Genomic DNA, 22984 nt, shown 5'->3' on the forward strand with positions numbered 1-22984 from the left:
TTTCTTTCTATTCACATACAGAACGTAGTGAAATAATATACTAGGAATGCAATGGATGTACCCGATTGCAATGAAATGAGCTGAGCGAGCTTAAACTACGTAATCATTCCTGGCCATTATGCAATAATAAATGTCATTTTTAATTGTTGACAAAAAAATCGCGTGAAAACTTTTTCCCCATGTTAAGTCTATGCAAGCGTTTTTCGGTCATTATTCCTCGATGGTACATCGGATTTTTGATTTCGACCTATGTTGTCACTCAGCACGACATACTCTATCAGCGTGCTAAGTTTGGTTGAGATCGGCCAAACGGTCTAGGAGGAAGCGTTTTTCGGTCATTATTCCTCGATGGTACATTGGATTTTTGATTTCGACCTATGTTGTCACTCAGCACGACATACTCTATCAGCATGCTAAGTTTGGTTGAGATCGGCCAAACGGTCTAGGAGGAGTTCGCGGACAACCAAACGGCTAATCCGAGTATAAGAGCTTCGCTTCGCTCAGCTCAATAATACACAAAAATAATTGTAATATGAATTATATTATATGCAGCACTCATTACACAGCACGCACCAAAGAATAAAAATTCATCTCAAAATGGAGAAATTTCTTCGTGCATTAATTCCATAGCAAAAGTTCGTTTCAGCGTTTTACAGCAGTGGTTCTCAACCTAATTCATATCACGACCTCCATTTTATCATAACCTCTTGCCAGCGACCCCCTTATAATTTCTGGTTTGTAATAAGTTGTGCGAGATTTTTAATATACCTATTGCGGAGATCTCACGATATCCATCTAATTCTATAATAGTAGAATCAATTTCTTGTATATAGTGGGTACAGTAACTTCCCTAAAAGCGAATGGATGAAAATCAAAGGCCAGTCCATTCATGTTACAAATATCGAATCAAAAATTGAAAATTTTAAAACTTCATTACTCCCTTAATTTTGGGTTATATGATAAGAAAATAAAATGATTTCTTAAAAGACTTGGAAAGTTGTTAAAAAAGCTATTGAATATTTTAAATGACTTGATAATGTGCATCATGAAGATTGAATTGGACATTGCCGCACTAGTGAAATCACACCATACTCAGGTATCTCATTAGCTTTCAATTTTATTTGTATTTCAATATACAGGTTTTGTTTAATTTGTATTTTTCTGGTATTTCAATATGCAGTTCTCATTAGTTTCAGATCGTAACTCTTTCATTTAAATTCATTTTTAAACAATTCTGCACCTGTTGAAAATGTTTAGTAGACCTTTTTTTTTTTTTTTGGTTGTTCTTAACAGCATGTATAAAGATAAAAATATGCCTATCAGAATAAAATTCAAAATAATATTTAAAAATATTTTCCGGTATTACATTCTAATTATATTTATCTCTCCCGCTTATCTTCGCGGCACCTAAGTTGAGAAACTCTGCTCTACAAGCTTACCAACTGTCGTCTCCTAGTTGATATGTTAGGTGTAAATTTGGTTGCATTTGTCCAGGCGTTTGTGATAGTCTCAAACGTACTGGTTTTGACATAATGGAGTTAAAGCAGTCAGGGAGGGAAATATTTTTGCTGCTGACTGTACATAATTTATAGAAACACTTCATTAAAACAATATTTTTGCATATTTAAGCATTTTTTTTTAAATTTTTACTAATATATCCGACGGAACACAGCATTTTGTGAAAACAAACAGAAGTGCTGTGAGAATAATAAATCAATCTCTGTCTACGGTTATGAGATTTCTAAGATAAGTTTGCCAAGCTATTTTAAGATTTTCCAAAGGTAAAATAATCTTTCAATAGGACTTGGAGGTTCAAACTTTTACAACAGATGTAGAAAACAACATAAATAGGGGATGTCAAAAGTGTTTGTAAGAAGTGTTACATATTAAAGGAGGAGAAGAAAATATTACTTCGATTCAGGAGGTCAGAAGAACTGTTAAAGATAGCTTCTCGCTGGCGCAGTTTACTCTTTTCTACTGGGAAACGGATATCTATAGCTTACGGACCCTTCATTAGGAATAGTGCCTTATCAGTGGTGTAGAAGATCGTTTCTCTAAATAATAGATTATTGCACGTCATTATTTAGGTACAATTACATGAGTGTAACTCTTCGCGTGGAGTATTGTGCTGTATGGGTCAGAAACGTGGAAATTACACAAAGATGATGAAAACGACTGGAAGCTTTCGAAATGTGGGTGTGGAGGAGAATGGAGAGAATTAGCTGGGCCGAGCGGAAAACGAATGAGAGAATGTTATAAATGGTAAGGGAGAAAAGAACAATTTTAGATATTATTAAGAAGAGGAAGAGAAACTGATTGGGACATTGGATAAAAGAAACTGTATTATGAGAGTATGGTGGCAGGAAAGAGAGGGAGGGGCGAAGGAGACTACAATTAATGGACGATATCAAAAGAGAAAAATTGTACGTGAAGACGAAGAGGTTAACGGAAGACCGTGGAGCATGGAAGCTTCTCAATTGTAGCAAGTGACCTGCCAATAAAGGCAGAATACTTATAATGACGACATGATTGGATAATTACAAATGCTTTTGGTCCAGTGAGAGGAAATGAAGGTTGTAAGAGTGGCAAGTTTTATAAACAATTAACGCACATTCTTAATTTAATACCAAACCACATTGCGGTAATTAGACGCAACTAAAAAAAGAAAAAAAAAGAAGAAACCTTTCGCCGAAAATAGCAACGTCATGGAATAAGAAAAGATTTTCAATATTCAAGAATATGATAATTAGATATTCGTACTTAGAACACAAATATATCTGCAAACATATTTCTTCCCACGTTTTTTTTTTTTTTTTTAATATTTGATAGATCAACAGAGATATACTAACATCATAATTGTTCGTTAATGTTAAGAATGAGGCTGTAGCTGGACTACAATCTCATGTTTAAGAAGATGCAACAAAAGATTTTCAGTATAAAATATAAAGTACGTAAGCCATAAATGGAGAACAATTTTAAGAAGTCGTTAGGCCTACAAAAGGAAAATAACACATTAGAATTACTAATTGATATTAGGTCTTGTAAAGTGAAATTCATGATGGAAATGACTATTAATAACTTACCAATGTTGGACGAGATATTGGAAAGCGTCCGTGGTGCAGTGACAAAAGAAGCAGAGAAAATAATTATTTAAAAAAAAGTACTCAGAGCGGAGAAAAGTAAATCATGATGTGATGAAGAATGTAAAGACACGAATGAACAAATGAAACCATATAGATTACAGACTTCAAAAATGAAATATTTGAGTTTAACGTCCCACGTTTATGCCTGTTAGGCAAAGGGAGACGATCATTAAAGCAAGTGAAGGATGATGGAAAAAATGGTGGAATGAGAAAGTGGGAGGAAACAGACCAATATAAGAATAACAAAAAAATGAGAAACATCCCGCACTTCTAGGCGTAAGAGGAAGACATATGTGAAATGAAAGTCGTAGAAGTAATAGAAAATAACCAAGTAGCAGTGTGAGGTGTATACCACGTGAAGGAATTTGGTTAGAATATTGAAAATAACTGAATTGTATGCAACCAATCCGACATTCAGGTATAATTAAGTTGCATATTACCAAGGAAAAATCATATATAACAATCTCTTCGGATATCTTCAAGCGATCAACTCCACCAGCGAACTCGATTCGTTACTTTTGACCCTCTGCATCAGTGACCGCCAAACTGTCGATCGCGAGCTACTAGTACCTCGCAGGGACATTTTCGGTGGATCGCGTTAACGCTACGGTTGACTAATCTTGATTGCCTAAATTTATAGGCAACAAACAAATGTAAGATTTTTTTTTTTTAAGTTTGTAGTTCTTTTGGTTGGTAACTCACAGTAGGACTTAAAAACGGTGCAGCAGCTGGGAAGCTTGATAAGTTTGGCAACCCCTTTTTCAATATCATGTTCTTGAGATTTTGTTTGTCTACCGAAAGGACCGACACAAGGAGAAACAGCATAAATATACTAGGGTATTTTGGTAAACCAAGCTTCTTCAAAAAGCATAAACAATATGTGCAAAGGAATAGCTAAATTTAGAAAGGAATATCGAACCAGAGATATGCAATGCACTGGAATCGAAACTTTCCTAGCCGACACCAGAAATCTTTTAGTCAAATGGAAGCAGTATTTTATCGATCTGTTAAATATATAGGGTAAAAAGACGAAAAGATGATTGAAAAGCCGTCTCTCCTACAGTTTGAATCCCTTATTAAAAATTAAAGAGCAACAAGTCTGAGAGAAGGAGATGGTTTTCTTCCAGCCTAGCTACTTTAGAAAGAGATCCAACTTTCTTTTGCGTAATATGCCAAAAGGGGCAACTTCTAAAACATGAAAAGATTAGACTGGCCGACATCCCTACTAAAGCTAGTTATAATTAGTAGCGGCTACTGGGGAAAATCATATCGGCAAAGACTAAATAAGCTTTTATCGCTACAAACGAAGACATAACAAACTTATAGAATGTAGAAATTGTTGTATGTAAAAACCCCGGAAAACTTCAGTGAGGATGATAATGGTCCGTACAAAAAACAGTTTTTCTTGTTTCTTTCAAAAAAAAAAAAAACAGTTTTTTACTTTCAAAATGCTTGTTCGGTTTCCTATCAAAGCGGTTCCATTTTTAAAACAATTTTATATGAAATTGGTTAAGTTTTGTATCAAATAATTCCCGTTTCATTAATTAACTTTTTGGAAGTGAGTACTATATGAAGATATACCGGCTTCGGCAAAAATCGCATTGATTTCAGTAAAAAGCTAATAATGCTTTAGAGAAAATGGTAAATCGGCAAGCGATATCATAATGGGGATATTTTTTTTTCGATTATATTTTCAATATCTCGCACCCTTTGCAAGATTTGAGCCAACTTCCGGTTGGAATTTCTAATTCATATCTTCCTTCTTGCATACAGTATATAATAAGCAATTACAATACATGCACAATTAATTATAATGTCAATGAAATATGGTGTTCTCTGGGCAAAACACTCCAAACAGTAAAGATTGGAGAATTTATTATCTTTCGTTTTTTCATTATCCATGAAACAAACGCCTGATATATATATGCAACCCACACATATAACTATGTGGTGTTGGGATGTATAACACATAGGATATGATGTTTTAGCTTTTTTTTAAAAAAAAAGAAAGAATCAACACTTCCGGTCAACCCCTAAAAAATGTAAAACAAATACCGGTCACGTGTCTTAAATATTCAATTAGACCTGGAAAATTTACACAACATTTGAAATCGACCAGTGAAAACGGCACGTTTCTAGCACTTGTGATTTACGAAATCTCATTGTCGAAAGGATTGGAGACAAACATACAAACTTTTCTTTGGAGACAAACACACAAACCTACAGTAGCATTTGATATATAGATTTAAAAAATACACACACACACACACACACACACACACACACACACACACACATATATATATATATATATATATATATATATATATATATATATATATATATATATATATATATATATATATATATATATATATATATATATTAAAAGTTAACATCCCTTTAGGCTATAGGAGACGGATGCTAATGAAAGTAATGATTGTAAAATTATCTTTGCGTCTGTGTGTATTCACCCACCGAGAATTCAACGCGGCACCACACGCACAAAAAAAAGACGCGCTAGCCACTAGACGAGGGGTTTAACCCATCACGTTTATGGTTGTTACTCTAAACAGGACGAATGATTGGGAACAGGGTGGCTCAGTGGTGAAGCGTTTACCTCTGGTGTGTGGTGTCCCTGGTTCGATTCCCAACGAAGTAAGTTTGTGGTGGACAACATAGTGTCCATGGGTTTTCTCGGGGTACTTCCACTTGCTCATTCCACCAATTCTTCCATTATGATTCAATTGCTTTATTCATCGTCTCCTTTAGCCTCAAAGGCCATAATCGTTAAACTGAAACCGAAGATGAATTATTGGTGAAAGGGAATGACTGTGAAATAATTATTAAGAGAAGAATGCGAGAGAACCCTGAGAAAACCTACGAATGCGATCTGTTAATCACTGTTGACCAAGAGAAGAGAAATAGGGTTTTCTCTTCTTGAGTTTCGGGAAAAAGTCATCCCTACTGGTCTAGTGACTAGCGTCTGTGCCATTAGTGCTTAGACCCAGGTTCAATTCCCGGTGCGAGAGCACAATTACACTAATACATTTCCATTAGTTATCACCCGTCTCCTTTAGTCCAAAGGACATAACCATAGAATGTTAAACAATTAATATAGAAATTCGGAAAAAAAACTTTTCTCGTGTCGTCTTGTAAACTCATATACCAAACTTATGCCCATTTTTTTAAAAAATTTCATCTCGAAAAGAATGAAATGAAATGAAATCTTTGAGTTTTACGTCCCACAGTTATGCCGGTGAGGCTAAAGGAGACGGTGATGATGAGTAATGAATGAAATGGTGGAACGAAGAAAGTGGGAGAACCCCGAGGAAACCCACGCACACGGTGTTTGTCCACCACAAAGTTCACTTGGCGGGGGCTGGGATCGAACCCGAGACCCCAAGCACCAGAGGTGAACGCTCTACCACTGAGCCACCGCGGCCCCCTAATTTCATCTCGAAGTTATCAGAACCTTTTCACGTCACGAGAGGTCTACGACAGATATGTTATAACAACATTTAAACCACACTTGTTATTGTATTATACTGAGTAATGACTAGCGTATCTTTAGGTGGTATTGTGATTGTAATTTTGAGTTTAGCATCCATTTCAGCAGCGAGGCTATATGAGACGTGAACCTACAACTTAGATGAGATCCAAACGCGCTTCCACAGCTTCATGAACACCTCGCCCCTGATATAGGACCACAACACTGTTATAGTACCAGTATTTGCTACTTGTTACATATCCGATATTACATATAAAACTATGCGTATTTTTGAGTATACCATATTACTAAATGGAAACAACCTGAGGAAAGTACTCATCCCACGATTATGCACTCCAGTGCTAAGGGAGATCGTGATGATGAGGCGGATAATAATTATAGAATGAAGAAAGTGAGAGGAAACGGAAGACCCCCAAAATACTCATTCACCTGGTGTTTGTCCATCACAAGGTCTACTTAGCTGGAACTGGGATCGAACCACGGACCCCACGAATAACAGGTGAAAAGTCGGGAAGTATTTGAACCGAAGATATTTCAAACTACAAAACCACGATGCTAATCTAATTTTACCATTTATTGCAAGATTTTAAAATCAGCCGCACAAGTATTGGCAACTTTATATATATATATTTTTTAATTTATGTATTTATTTATTTGTTTTACTTTTGCTTAGAGATAAAAAAGAAACACTAGCATATATTAGTAGGACGTTAACAGCACTCCACATGACTCACAAGTGATCAATCACCCACCGGGATTCCTTCGCTCATTTCATTTGTATCTGTCCCTCATGTAAAGCTCACGCAAGGCCACAGACTCATGTAAAGGTGAAAGATCGCGGGAGGAGGAGGGATTATATAGATCCTAATCGTATGTGTTTGGTCCTAATATGGACACCGAGGATGACAACATGGAACTCTCTCACACATACGGGCACGATGCCACCAGCACATTCACCTTACAAATTCAGGACACGATGTTACACAAACGTAGACCCAGAATCTCCCTCGACACTATGGCTAAGAATAGAACACGTAAAAATTACACACGAAGTATGGAATTGATTAATGAAGTGCACACAGTTTGCTCTAATTAGTCGTAGAGAGTACGTTGGTAGGTTGAAATTTCTGCCAAAAATCACCAGGCATTAGCCAATAGAAAGTGACATATGGCCTCAAAAACGAGCGAAATGTGACCTAGTTTCGTTGTGTTTGGAGTGTATTTTTAAGCAGTGGAAAGATGTTTCTTATATAAGATTCAAAGCATTATATATATATATATATATATATATATATATATATATATATATATATATATATATATCACATGCTTTATTTGTAAATAAACTGCACCAACATATAATTATTTGTGACTGTTGACGATTTATCCAAAACAACGGAAAGAGAAAAGATTTAAATTCGACTATTTGATGTCAACAAGATACCCTGTGCTTCGGCTCAGCAAAAGCTCCAGAACCACCACAGATGGTACACGATAAAGAACATGATGTGTAGCTAGCACTGGCGCAAATCTCGAGGGGTTAAGGGGACATATCCCCCAATCTTGGAAGTGGGGGGAATGTCCCCCAATAATCCGATTTGAATTTTTTTTTTTTTTTTTTTGAGGGGAGAAATGTCATGATTTGTGTCCGATTGCTACAAAGAAAAGTGAGGTGAAATTGATATCCCCCAGAATAAGCTTCAAATCTGCCTGCCTCTCAATATTGAAGACAATTTTGATCCCCCTGATCCTCCACAGCATTGTTTTTCAACTTCAAAAATATTTTTAACATCATTTAAAAATGATTATGGAACAGTCCTACCCCCCCCCCTACCTCTTTCAAATGTTGAAGACAGATTTGCGCTGCTGGTAGCTAGTGAATCAGATTCCATTATTTTTGCCTTTCAATACCGCAATTCACTGAATCTTAGTTCAACTGTCTCGTATACAATCGAACCCAGGAGAAGATGCACATACGAGAAAGGTTAAGTTCTTTGCTTCGTAAAAATAAAGTTTCAAGTCAGCTATCAGGGAGATTTCTCTGCAAGTCAACCAGTTAAATGGCGAGATGATTCTTCCTTTTTCTAGGTTTGTGTCAGCCTATGATTATGCCCTGTAGGCTCAAGGAGATGGATTACTATCGCAAGTGAATGGTTATGTTGGGATGAGAATGTTGGAGAAAACGGGAGAAACCCAAGAAAATCAAAGGACACGATATTACTGAAAATACATTGTTGACGATTTCATTTCAAAAAAATTCTAACCTCGTTCGTCTCTTGTTATTGGTTTCAATATATACAAGAACTGTGCCAGCTATGTTATTCTTTCTTACAGTGGTGTATCAAGAATTTGTTTCCTCTCAAGTTCCGCTCTTCGTACAGTCATATCAAAAATAAATTCTGGATTCATGCTAGATATTCTATTTGGGATCCACAATGTTACGCAATTTTTGTAACTTATCACAAGAAACAAGAACTGTACAGTCTCGTTCAGAAAGCTTACTTCACAGAGGCACTATCTTAAACCATACGCACTATTCTTCAACTTTTTTCATCTCTCTTAAGGTGGCATGTGGATCATAACTTACCACCTGTGGGTATAATTAAGAAAGGTAAGGGATGTTCAAGTTTTTAATAAGTATTTATGAACTATTGCTTAAGCTAACACATTTGAGTTTGGTGTGTGTGGTAGCTGGCTCTATTCGCGGTGGAACATGTCAGTGTTGATCCAGCATCATGAAGCGATTGGAGAGATACCTGAATTAAGAGGTAGCAAACTCCGGTCTAGCACGCCAAACATAATGTCGCCTGGGAATCGATGCGCTGACCACGTATCTCATAATTCACCGTCTGCCTTTCAGCTGGTCATAGATCTTCATTACTTGTAGCGCCAGAGTTTAGTTTAGTACTTCTTTCTGTCAACTAATTACTAATTTCATCAGTACTTCATTACTGTGTAACCATGTATCTATATAACGGCGAACCTTATTTTTCGACTTCTAAGATTTTTCGAGTACTAACCCCAAAATTGTTCCATATTATACCAAAGTAGTATGAGAAAAAATAGCTCATTGGAATAATATAAAATTGTGCCCCAAGCAGCCTCAAGTTTTCAATGCATTTACAATACACAGACAAAAATACCTTGTTAGTTTAGAACGACTTAAGCGAGTAGCACCACATCTGGGCTACTTTGTCTAGAGGCAATGGAGGTAGACCATTTATTACTGTATAGTATCATGATCATGGTCATTATGAAGCCCGCTATCTTGGATTTAGATTCAAAGGGCCTTATGCAGAGTCGTTCTTACGCGTGATTAGTGCCATATTGAAGAGTTCGATTAACATAAGTTTCCGGCAATAGTCAGGCCTTTAGTATGACGCTAATCATACGTCAAAACGACTTTGCATAAGGCGGAACATATTTATTCGGAAGAGGACATGTGACACAGTTTTAGGGTAATTTACTTTTCTCTTGCTTTTATTTCTTTTTTTTTTCTTTTTTTACCGCAAACACACATCTGATGTTATTTGCGACTTATTTTCAATCGTTTATTAGTTATTACCTTTATAATATATCTTTACAAGCTTGTCATTGTCCTTCCAAACTTATAAGATGCCACTGCCTGATATTGTATACTGTTAAGTGCATTTAAAACTTGAGGTCGCTTGGGGCACAATTTAAGATTATTTAATGGAGCTATTTTTTCTCATATTGCTTTGGCCTAACATATATAAAACTGAACTGTATGTCACTATTAGGCCTGCCTCTGTTCTAATTCGCGTAACCTCTCCGTGCACAGAAATAAAATAGGCTACTCACTTCGTGTCGTAAGAGCCCATGAAGAACTCTGGCCGACAACATGGACCGCAGTGCAACCGGTGAGGCGTGGTCAGTGCATTGGTCTCGAACGCCAAATTTCTGACCTCTTAATGCGTTATATAATGCTGCATAATGATTGGTATATGTTATGTTTGCGTGGTATTTTTATAAATATGCGTACGCTTCTTCGACAAGGAAATTAATAGCCCACTGATAATTTCCCGGCTATGCACATGCTTCCTTAATAAACACGTACCCACATTCCTTGGCGTCCCTGGTTCGATCCCAGCTCGCGCAAAGTAAACTCTGTGGTGGACAAACATCGTGTGCGTGGCTTTCCTCGGGGTTCTCCCGTTTCCTCCCACTTTCTTCATTCCACCATTTCATTCATTAATCATCATCACCGTCTCCTTTAGCCTAACCGGCATAACCGAGGGACGTAAAACTCAAAGATTTCATTACGCACACTTGTGAGAAAAATCTTTGGTTTGACAAATCAAATATTAGAAATTATTGAATTAGTTTTAGAAAATAATACAAAATAAAATATATATATAAAAAAGCTTTCTCGCTCCAATTTCTTAAACCAAATTATGTTATGTGGTAGGTTATTACTGAAATATTTATTTGTGGGTTAAGAACAACATTATGTTATCGGAAAACGTAGTTCAAAGAAAATTCATCCCAAAAGTAAACTAGTATCTCTGGATTTGTGTTTAAAACAAGAAATTATTTATGCCGTACATTAGGGTTCTCAAGAACCTGACATACTAAAAATAATACAAAATTCACAATTTTTCTTTTGCTTGCTTTTCATAAGTGAAAGGAGATAATGAATTGCAACTTACCATAATCATAGATAATGTTATGTATATACAATAGAAAATATGAACCAAAAGAATTTTCAGTGTTACCATCCATAGAAATTACAGTGTTGCCAGAATAACATTTCCCTAAATCCAAGTTAAGGCAGCGACTAGAGGAATGAACTCAACTGCACTTGAATACGTATTTTGTTGTTTGGTATCCTGTGAACTACATTTTAAATAATATTATTATTTAATTTTAATAATTGTATGTTAAAACTATTTTGTTTATTACAAACTAAATGCACCTACTACGTATTTAAAATGTAGTTCACAGAATTCCAAAAGCTCTCTATTGACTTCTATCCTTAGCCAACTGGATGTAGTTTTTACTTTGTATTCCTATTTCTGCAAGATCCATCTTAATATTGTCCTCCTATCTGCGCCTATATCTTCCTAATGGCGGTTTTCCGATTGGACTTCCAGTTAAGACTTTGAAAGCGTTTCTGCTTTATTCCATTCTGGTTACATGACTCGCCCACTTGAGTCTAAATGTTCTCGACTTGATGGTCCTAACAGTCATAGGCAGTACCACACTGGGTGCAGTGGGTGCACCTGCACCCACATTAACTTCGATTTTCAGATTTCCTACAAAAATCCTTTCAATTTTGTTTATTTCTTGTTTCCTATGTTTGGATATATTTGAGTGAGTTCTTAAGTCTCTCATAAGTTACTTGCTATCATACCGTGTTTTTCTAGGTTTTTTTTCTTTCTTTTTTGTGTAAAATTTAGGGATTATTTTTGAGATCTCAAGGTTCAATAGTGCAGAACATTCTGGCAACAATATTAGGATATGTTGTTCCATCCTAGCCTGCACCCACATTACCAAAATCCTGGTGCCGCCTATGCTAACGGTAAACGATATAAATTATGTAATTCCTCGTTATGAAGTTTCCGCCATTCCCCATTCCCATTCCTCTTGGGTCAAAATATTCGTCTCAAGATCTTGTTCTCAAATACTTTCAGTTTACGTTCCTCCCTGAGAGGAAGGAACCATGAAATACGAATAAAATCGCTCAAGTTTTTACAGAAAATCATTTAAAAAAAACTTGAATCTTTTCAAGACAAATGACATGTCATTTATAAGCTTATTAATGGAGCACTAATGTATGAAATGTGGACAAAATCGCCTGAGTTGTTTTTGAGAAAATCGATTTGAAAACAAACTCACCTCAAGAGTAAACTATCCTTTGTGGATCTTTAAATGAAAAATCGCTTACGCTAAAGTGTAGTATTAGTATTAGTAATAAAATATTCATCTATGAAATATAAATAAAATCTCCTGAGTCCTTTTTAAAGAAAATCCCCCTGTAAGAACCAACCCCCAAGAGCAAAAGTACTCCTGAATTTTTCCTAGAGAAACGGTCATAGTAAAAGGTTGTTAATGAAACATTAATGAAATATGAACAAAATAGTTAAGAAATGCTTTTCAGAAAAAAAATATATAATAAAGCTTGTTTTCCATAGACCTTTACAAAACAAGTTCAAAAATTTGTCCTCGACAGGTTGGACAGTATGGTCTATAGATGACCATACATATTTACAAGGGAATGGACGAACAAACAAGCTGACATCATTTAGGGGCCACGAAACGTAGAAATCCACTGAAATCTTGAATTCGATATTTTTCTGGATCACCATAATTTCTTCTCTTGTATCGTCGCTCGAGAGTAAAAAGTTAAACAAAATAAAAAAAATGAACAAGAAATTTAAATAAAGAGCATAGAAATGAAATTAATAACAAAAGAAATAAGATTTGCGTGGAATTTCCAAAATGCTAAGAACAAATGACGTTCCAAATTCAGTTGTACGTACAGCACATATTGAATTTAAAGTTGCTACTATGCAAGACACACCCATTAGCTGAACAAGAACGTTGCCAGTTCAGAGACTACAAGATTTCAATTTTGCTCTAATTCGGTGCTACTACATAAACTAAAAATAATTAACAAAAATAAAAAAAAGCATGGTACGACTGAACCATAAATAAGTGTTAAATGTTGAAAATCATGCATAGAATCGTGCCTACTAGTTTCCAAAAAATTATTATTATTATTTAATTCTTTATACTTTTACGTATGTACCAACTAGTATTTCTTACATACGTATAAAGTGACTAAAGTCCATTTTTTGGTAGAAACCAAGATTATTAAAGTCAAAGCAGACAGAGTTGCTTGCTTGGAAGTTTGTTGATTAAACGATAAGCTAGCCTATTGAAAAGAAATACGTGTTTGGTAGTCGCTCTGAGAAGAAAACTACAGAAATATTATATTTTCAAGATCACTGATACTTCAGTCCTGAGATCAATAATGTTTGTGCTTGAAATGTTTCATAACATCCATGGCAGTGCATTTTATTTTTGCCACAGCTTTGTTTTTCAACACTAATTATGCGGAGATTGTTTGCTTGTCTCATTTATGACAGGGATGCATTCACATCTTTCATCTATAAACATTTCCGGTCGCTATTTGTTGGTTTTATCCGTATAAACTATATTAACATTATTGATTTTATCCACATAAACTATCTATATTTTACACATTAAATCATATCAACTGACACGCTACTGTATCAAACCTCATTTGACGTTTTTTTTATATGCATGTAGAATACGGGTTAAAAAGAGAGACGAAAAAAAAAAAAACAAAGTGAGATGACTCTGTCGGGTTACTATGCCATTATAGTCGAGGAAGGTCTATGGCAGGCTATATGGCATTTAGTTAAATTATATGTGAGTAGTACAACAGCTTCGATTCTTTCAAGCTTTTCCGACCAGACTTTTAATTGATTTTAATGTATCTTTTTTCAGCACTCAGGCCCAGAGGTTTCGCATCACCCGAGGCAACCCCGAAATTTGGCATCCGGGGCACGTGCCCCGCTTGTTCTCCCTTAGTTGGGGCCCTGCCAGCACCAAGGGTATATCGCACAATGTCTACAGATAAAAGTGGGATTCCAACCAGTACTCAGTTTATAACAGAGACAGGAATCCCCACTACTGAAACCGGCACAACACACTTATAAAACACATACGATAGCTACTTGGCCATAAAGGAGTGCTTTGTAAATCGGAGTTTACAAGCTCCCCAATCGTATTTGATAGTGGATCCAATTGTGTGCTTCCCCTGAGAAAGAAAAGCCTGGGACTAAAAAATAACTTAATCGAGTTGTGGAAATTCTATAAGCGTAATTGAATTTTCTTTCAAAGAATACACAGAAAAGTTCATGAAATAATTAAGTTACAAACTGTTATATATCCAACAATAGATTACATTACGAATTGTTATGATGAGTACATATTTGTTTTCAAAACTCATGCCATTTGTTTCTATCAAACTACAACGAAGCACTATAATTTTTTTTTCAATATTGAATTTAGATGACGCAAAACAAGAGGAATAATAGGGTTGTTAACAATTATCATCATTTTAGCATCAATTATTGTTTTAATGTTGATATTATCCATCGTGCTTCCGTGTTTGGTAATTTAATAGCGATGCTTTGAAAGCATGCTGATCATTAATTTGGTCTGAAATTTTCCCGTGTAGGAATGTGTTGCGTTTTTATCTACTGTTGCAACTGTTTATAATTTTATTATCTTGTACGCAAATCACTAACTTGATAAAATAAGCCTTCGAACATTAAGTTTGTTACAATTTCAAAATTAATAAACAAGGGAAATATATTGTTTTCAATCAAGCAGGCTAAATTTTCCACAGAAAACTAGGTTGGATAAAGAGAAACACTGGCTCGTAATTTTACATTTTGCCACTAGAATACCAACTTGAAGATACTATTTTGTAAATATTGGTAGTGACAAATAAATAACAAACAGTAGTTATATGATATTTCCTATCAGTGTTTCTTCCAGACATGTCTTTTGGGGGGCAATGCCTCCCTGGAGGTCTAAAAGCTCCAACCAGAGGAGACCAAAATAATAAATCTATAATATAATAATAAATAGAATAGTACCGTGTGAAAATAGTATGTGCCCTCTAAATATTAAGTGTGCCCCCCCCCGAACATTTTTTTTCTAAAAGTAACACTGTATCCTGTGAAAACTGAGTTTCCATTTTTGTTTATTGGATTAGTTTAGAATGGTTACAAAGATTTAACCACAAACAGACTCGTTTTTCATAAAAGTAGTTTACCTTGAGTAACGTTTGCATTATGATCGGAATTGTTCTTTTTCGGCTTCTTGTTTCATCTTGGCTACTGGTACAGCCAATTGTCGGTATCTTTCTCTCCATTGGGCCTTGATTGATAGAATCGTGGTCGAACACACTGGGTCACAATATTAAAACACTGAAGACTTTCAATAATGATAAATAATTGCTAAATTCGAACAATCATTTTGGCTAGACTTTATGACCTCGGCTTTCTATCACCCACTACAAATTACACAAACTTTCTTTCGTTCACACTTCACGCACTGTAAACACACGGCAACGTGAAAACCTCACGTCGCAAGGAGTCAACAAGTTTTGTTTTGTCGTCTGTTAGCAACGGGACTATGCGGCTGCGGCGTCTGCTTCAAGCCGCGGCAACGATTATACTGCCATCTCTGGGGATAAAGTGGAACAAGGAAGTCAAGGAGGTAGGCAAACAAGTTTTTTTTTTAAGTTCGGCTTGATGGGATGAATCACGCGTGCTTAGCGCCCAAACATACAACACACGTGCGGCATTAGGCGCAATTAAGTGGAACCATATAAGTGAACACCTGTTACAGGGAATATTCCGGGAGCAAAGTTGCCAATATGAGATCCATAATTTGGGGACTATCATAATTACGTTAGATATATTAGGAAATTTTTGTTTGCCAAGTATCAAAGTGAAAATTCAAGAGAAAAAAAAATGGGGAGAAAGTGTTTTGTGACTTTACATGTGAACTGCTTGAACTCAGCAGTTGTTAGCAGCCGCTGGCACTGTTACCAAGCACACATGATAACATTCTCCGAATTCTGTTTGTCTCCTTACCACACTCCAGTGATTTAATTATGCAGCAAATTAACAAGATAATATACAATCAGTGGCGTATTTAGGATTTTGTTTCGGGGGAGCTATGAACAGCACGGGGTAGGAAGGGGGCAATTGTCCACCTGAGTTTGAGAATTAAATATATTTTAATTTATGCATCAATTGAAGTTTTAATGGCAAGAATGGCCGACTAGTGAATCTTATATGATACGATACCCCAAAATTTAGCAGTGAATCTAACCTTTTATTCTGTTCATGTAAGGGGGCGTTGTGGCTCAGTGGTACCGCGTTTGCCTCTGGTGTATTGGGTCCTTGGTTCGATCCCAGCGTACGCCAAGTGAACTTTGTAGTGGACAAACACTGTCTCGGGATTTTTCAATTTTCTCCCACTTTCTTCATTTCACTATTTCTCATTATTACCGTCTCTTTTAGTCTAGCCGGCAAAACCCTGGGATGTAAAACTCAAAGATTTCATTTTCTATTCATACAAATAAAGGAAGCAGCCCTCTTGGCCTCCTAATTTCCAGTATTACTTATTTCCTTCCCCTCTTGATTTCCTTTAATTCAAAAATTTAACCTTTCTTTATAACTAAACGATGCAAACATTCCTTTATTATAATAACTAAAGTCCCGTTTCTTGATATCCGTGCAGGTTGGTGTGGAACACAGTTTCGCTTGTCAATTCCTCCGACGACAGCCGACTTGAATCACAACTAACAACGGTCGAAAATATGATAGGAGAAACGAAAGAAAGTAACAAATAAGAAAAAAAACAGAAGAGTAGAACGGACGAAAAAAGAAAAGAAAGAACTCAGTTCTTACATGGAATGAAATTTGACAAATACAGTATTATTTCTAAACAAAGAGCAGAAGAAAATGGAAAGTCAATGAAATTCTTAGAAGTGGGAAGAAGGATTATTATTGTACGTGAAATGTGAAAAACTAATGAAGGGGGGTTTGAGCCCATTAGCCCCCCTAAATACGCCACTATGAGGATAGTAAGTAACAAGGATTCTACATCTACATGTAGCTCTACGTCGTCGGATGTATATCTTCCCCATGCAGAAGATAATGATTTTCCCCCTGATGTTTAACGCAGGTTTTATTCGCCTTTCTTGAACAAAAATGGGCCCACTTACTAAATTATTAACTATAAAAGGTATCTTATCTACTCTTCGTACGTTTTTTTCAAAGCTACTTGCTCCAAACGGTATACATGCAAACGGGAATTGCGCACCGATTAAGACGATTAAGGTTGGTTTAAAGGGACAAGTTTTGCTGATAGATGTCACTACAGTCCTCGTATATCTCTCATGTATTTTTTTTTACCTTTCACGAAAATTCACGATTTCTCTTACAAATTTCAAACTACAGACTTCAAATTTTTAGAGAATCAACTTCATAGCCTATCGAAGGCAACGATCCGTGCCGATTTTTTATTTGGAAATTTCTTCATTGTTGAAATGGCTTAATTGTTGAAATTGGATATCCAAATCTTTAAAAATATACTGTTTCAAAAACGAAGAAAATTCTAAATAAAAAGTCGGCACGGACTGTTGCCTTCGATAGGTTATGAAGTTGATTCTCTAAAAATCTGAAGTCTGTAGTTTGAAATTTGTAAGAGAAATCTTAAATTTTCGTGAAAGGTAAAATATACATGAAAGAGATACGAAGACTGTTGTGACATCTATCGGGAAAACTTGTCCCTTTAAACCAACCTTAACTTGAAAGATATCATAAGTGAAATAATGTATATTTCAACTTAAGAGTCTTCATCCCGGCGAAATTAAAATACCGCTAACTTTACAGTAATTATGTGATATCTTCAAATAGATAAAAGATAACCGAAATGTGGAACAAGAGCGCCCTAGAAAATATTATTTTGCATGAGGTATCGTTACCACAAGTCACCTAGTAGCTTTCCGTTTTCAGCGTTTAGAAACGCGAAAATAAATGCCGATTTTCAAAATGGCTCGAAATCGAAAGCAGATAAGTGAGTCGCGATAACGGTATCTCATGTAAAATAATATTGTCTAGGGCGCTCTTGTTCCATATTTCGATTATCTTTATCTATTTGAATATATCACATAATTACTGTAAAATTAGCGGCATTTTAATTTCACCGGGACGAAGACTCTTAAGAAGACTTCTTGTCACATACAGAAACAAATTTTTGGAAAAAGGAACACGTGGGAAGTAAAAGGAATGATAACCTATCCATAGTCATCAAAGAGGAAAAACTTTGAACAGTTTCCAAACGATGTCAAGGCTTTATGTACACTCATGTCCAAAATTATTGTCGCATGTCTATAAATATGTTGTTGTAGGAATATAATTTGATAACGAACTCGCCCGGTATTTCTTACAATGTTAGTGTATGTGTATAATCGGCAAATACATGCATGTGGAAAATTTCATGTCAAAAGAGCAGTAAATACGAACAATAAAACGAAAATAAAACTGTCTTGTGCATTTAGCAACATTTTGATTTACTCATGCTAATTTTCGTATTTATTATTCTTTTCCTATGATTTTTACCACAAATATACATTTCACGATTATACACATAGTATCAGTATTAAAAGTATCTGCAAAATCATTATCAAATTATATGCTTACAAGAAGACAGTTATAGATATGCGACATTCATTTTGGACATGCATGTACATGTTACATAACGTCAAAGAATTTACAAAATCATTTTTTTTGTGTGTGTGTATGTGTAAACTACACAGTCCTAAAACGTAAAACATTTTAAGATTCAAATACAGCATTTGAAATGTTTTTTTCCGGACGTTAGCACTGCTAATATATATATATTAGGGTGGTCCTTAATTTTCGATTTCCGAATTTCTTTGCTCCCAACCCCTAAATTGGTTCCATGTCGGACTAAATTAATCTGTAAAAAAATGGGCTCAATCGAAGAATATTTAACCGACCCCCAAGAGACCTATACATCTGAATGTATTTACAATGTATATATGGCAAAAGTTTGTAATAAACTCTTGTAACTCAAAAATGGCTGAGGGAAAGGAATCATATCTTGGATAGAGGTTGTAGAAGTAGATCCATACCTGATACTGAGTAGTGACCGAGATGAGGCATATCTTAAAACCAAAATCTTGGATTCGGGCACAAAATTTTAAATAGAAATGACCTCGTATGCTATATCATTTTGAGGTAGCTTTTGACGACAAAGAGACGTCTGCCTTTATTTTCCACTTATATCTCTGAACATGTAATAATTATCAACTATGAAAAATAAAAGCTCCGAAGTAATAAAACTTAATATTCTGTGAGCTTATATCTCTGTACGGGCTGCAGATTTATAAGATTGTTGAATAGTTTCCCTTATTTGAATTAAACCATAAAGTAAAGAAAGAAATGCATATGTCCATCTACATGGAAAGAAGATGTGAACTTTCAACGTGGGTTGAATATATTGAAAAACATTGTGGTGATGAATGATGTTGCAGAGAAAGGTGTAAAACTGATACAAGAATACGGGAACATTTTAACAAAGGACGAAAAAGAAAAACTATAGATATTGCAGATAGTCAGTGAACACAGAAAAATGTATCCAGATGCTACAAAAATTGGCTTAATGATGCAGTAGAATTTGACTAGTTATCCACAGCCTTCAGCTTTTTTTTATCATCATTTTCAACATTCATTATATTATTTATGTAATTTCATTTCATATAAATAATTTCAATATAGGCTGGTGTGTATTTCGACGGGATGTAGTTATATAACAACATATATAATTATTTCCTTGTTCCATGTATGTGGTAGTTTATTAATATTTCAGTAACCTATAAAGAAAAATACAATATTGAAAGATAATAAACTATTATTTCAAAGCTAAAAGGAATTAAATGACCAGAGATAAGTTGATAATATAGGAAGATGTGTTTTTATAATGAAAGGTTACCCAAAAACGATGTCACAAAACATCATTTCCATTTAAAATTTTGGGTCCGAATACAAAATTGCGGACCTCAAAATAGGCGCCATCATGCTATTTCTCAGGGTCAGATGTTGATTACTTCCAATCTCTGTATCCAAGATTTGGTCCCTTTCCCTTCAGCCGCTTTAAAGTAAGAAGGGTTTATTCCAGACTTTTCCTATATATTAACATATTGGATATGCATTCAAACTTTAGGTCGCTTGGGGGTCGGTTAAATATTCTTCGATTGAGCCCATTTTTTTCATGGATAAATTGGGTTCGACATGGAACCAATTTAGGGATTGGGAGCAAAGAAATTCGAAAAAAAAAACAAAACAATTTCGCCATGTAATTAAGGATCACTCTAATATATATATATATATATATATATATATATATATATGTGTGTGTGTGTGTGTGTGTGTGTGTGTGTGTGTGTGCAGTGGCGGATCCAGGATATGATCAAGGGAGGGGCTAAACCATATTTTGCGGTTTTATCCAGTGTAAAGCAGGATTGAATCCCATTTTATCCAGTGTATACCTGAGCTTCAAGGGAGGGCTATACCCCCCTTTTGATCCGCCTAAGACATTCAGCTTTAAGAAATATTCGTCAATGATAACAAGATAAATTCCCTTTCACACTTACTGTGATTAACACATCTACCACAAAGATTTTAAAAGCTAGGTTATATTCCTCTAAATATGTTCAATTAATTAAGTTATCTGTTACAGGTACAAGAAACACCAATTTCGAACAAATTATCTAACGCTTTTCTTTATTCCAAACTGGAAAATGTTCACAAATAAGATTCACTTCATCAATGTGCAGTTAGTATGACGCTGAAGCCTATTTGGTGGTAAAGTTTTCTCACGAGTTAGCAGAACATATGCGAACGGTAAAACAAAGATGTACTTTTGCTATACTTGTACATGTTTAGTAGAGTATCAGTACAAACAAAAATGATACATTTCATTTAATACTTTTCGATTTCAAACTCTTCAATTGTTCTTTGTACACTATAATATAAAGTTTCCAAATATTTCTTTACAGCTTTATATGTGCCTTCAAAAACGCCTTTACGATTAACATGAAATTTAAGAATCTTTTCCTTGGTGCCACAAGACAATCTAGCGGTTTCTTTTAAAGAAATACTAAAACATATTTTCGGCTATTTTTACTGAAGTGCCTGTATACTGAATTCCACACATCTAAGTTAAGCTAATTCTCATACTGGGAACTTTTTCAACAAATAAACGCAAAAGACCCCGCACAATCCTTATGGAAATTGGATTTCTGTGGAATTTCTTGAAATTGTAATATGTTGTAGATATTGTGTTCCTGAGGAAAAAGTCTCAATGGGCACAACCACCATTCACTGACCGTTTGGCTACTACGGGGCCGAATATAGTGATATTCTGGATTTCAGTAAAAATGACTGAAACCGTGATGTGTTGTAGACATTGTGATCCTGAGAAAAATTCTCAATAGACAGAACCATCAATCACTGGCCGTTTGGCCACTGCGATGCAATTCTTTGAAAACAGCCGAAGATAGTGATATTTTGGATTTCGGTGAAAATGACTGAAACCGTGATGTGTTGTAGATATTGTGACCCTGAGAAAAAGTCTCAATGGATACAACCATAAATCACTTAACGTTTAGACACTACAGGGCCACTTTTTGGAAAACAGTCGAGTATAACGATGTCCTAGGTTTCTGTGAAAATTCATGAAACTGTGATATGTTGTAGATTTTCTTATCGTGAGAAAAAGTCTAAATTGGCACAACCATCAATTATTGACCGTTTGGCCACTACCGGTCCATATTTTTGAAAACAGTCGGGTATAACAATATTTTAGATTTTGGTGGAAATGAATGAAACTGTGATATGTTGTAGATGTCGTGATTCTGAGAACAGTTGTTAATATGTGGCTACAAAGCAACGGTAGGTCAGTTGGAAGAGGTATTGTTTGCATTCGGGAGGTTCAGCCCGGGCCGGTCATCCTTCTAGAGTTTTCCAGGGCTTTTCTTTGTCCCGCAAGATTAACATCAGGATGTTATATATGCTTAAATGGTGTTGGCCGCTACTCCCACCACCCCTTTTCCGGATCGTGGGATAGGATGAGATATAAACCTTTTCAACGTTTCACACATTTTCACCAAAATCCCAGAATATCGTTACGTTTTGCTGTCTTCAAAAATATGACCCCATAGTGGCCAAATGGTCAGTGATTGGTGATTGTGGCCATTAAAACTTTTTCTCAGAAACACAATATCTACAACATGTCACGGTTTCAAGCAATTCCACCAAAATCCAATTTCTATAAGGATTGTGCGGGGTCCTTTAAAATATGGGGGGAGGGAATTTCAGGATTTTGGGATAGGATGAGAAGATCAAAACCTTTTCAGGGTTTCACACATTTCCACCAAAATCCCAGAATATCGTTACGTTCTGCTGTTTCCAAAAACTGTGGCCCCGTAGTGGCCAAACGGTCAGTGATTGGTGATTATGCCCATTAAGACTTTTTCCAAAATATTACTATCTTCAGGTGTTTTCAAACAAGTGGAACTCAAGTGTCCAAACGGTCAGTGATTAGTGGTTGTGATTGTTGAGACTTCAAAGTACTCCCCTTGTGCCTGCACACACTTTCCCAATCAGCGTTTCCATTGTTGGTAGTATCTCTGGAAGTCATCTTTTGGGATGGCTGCCAAAGCCCA

General features: G+C 35.6%; 1 protein-coding gene across 5 annotated transcripts in view; it reads right to left on the reverse strand.

Annotated features, from left to right (window-relative positions):
* The window catches only part of dop (microtubule-associated serine/threonine (MAST) protein kinase dop), a 1172801-nt gene that overhangs the window by 626276 nt on the left and 523541 nt on the right, over nt 1-22984 (reverse strand). Inside the window, exon 1 of one of the 5 annotated variants that reach the window (XM_081761423.1) lies at nt 15491-15765. The exons of the other annotated variants lie outside the window; for them this stretch is intronic. Within the exon in view, the coding sequence (XP_081617549.1) occupies nt 15491-15589 (99 nt within the window). The 5' untranslated portion in view covers nt 15590-15765. Of the gene's footprint in view, nt 1-15490; nt 15766-22984 lie in introns of those variants that run through there. 5 annotated transcript variants of the gene reach the window in all.

Source organism: Thermobia domestica, chromosome 6 (assembly GCF_964235325.1).
Source record: "Thermobia domestica chromosome 6, izTheDome1.hap1.1, whole genome shotgun sequence".
Lineage (NCBI taxonomy): Eukaryota > Metazoa > Arthropoda > Insecta > Zygentoma > Lepismatidae > Thermobia > Thermobia domestica.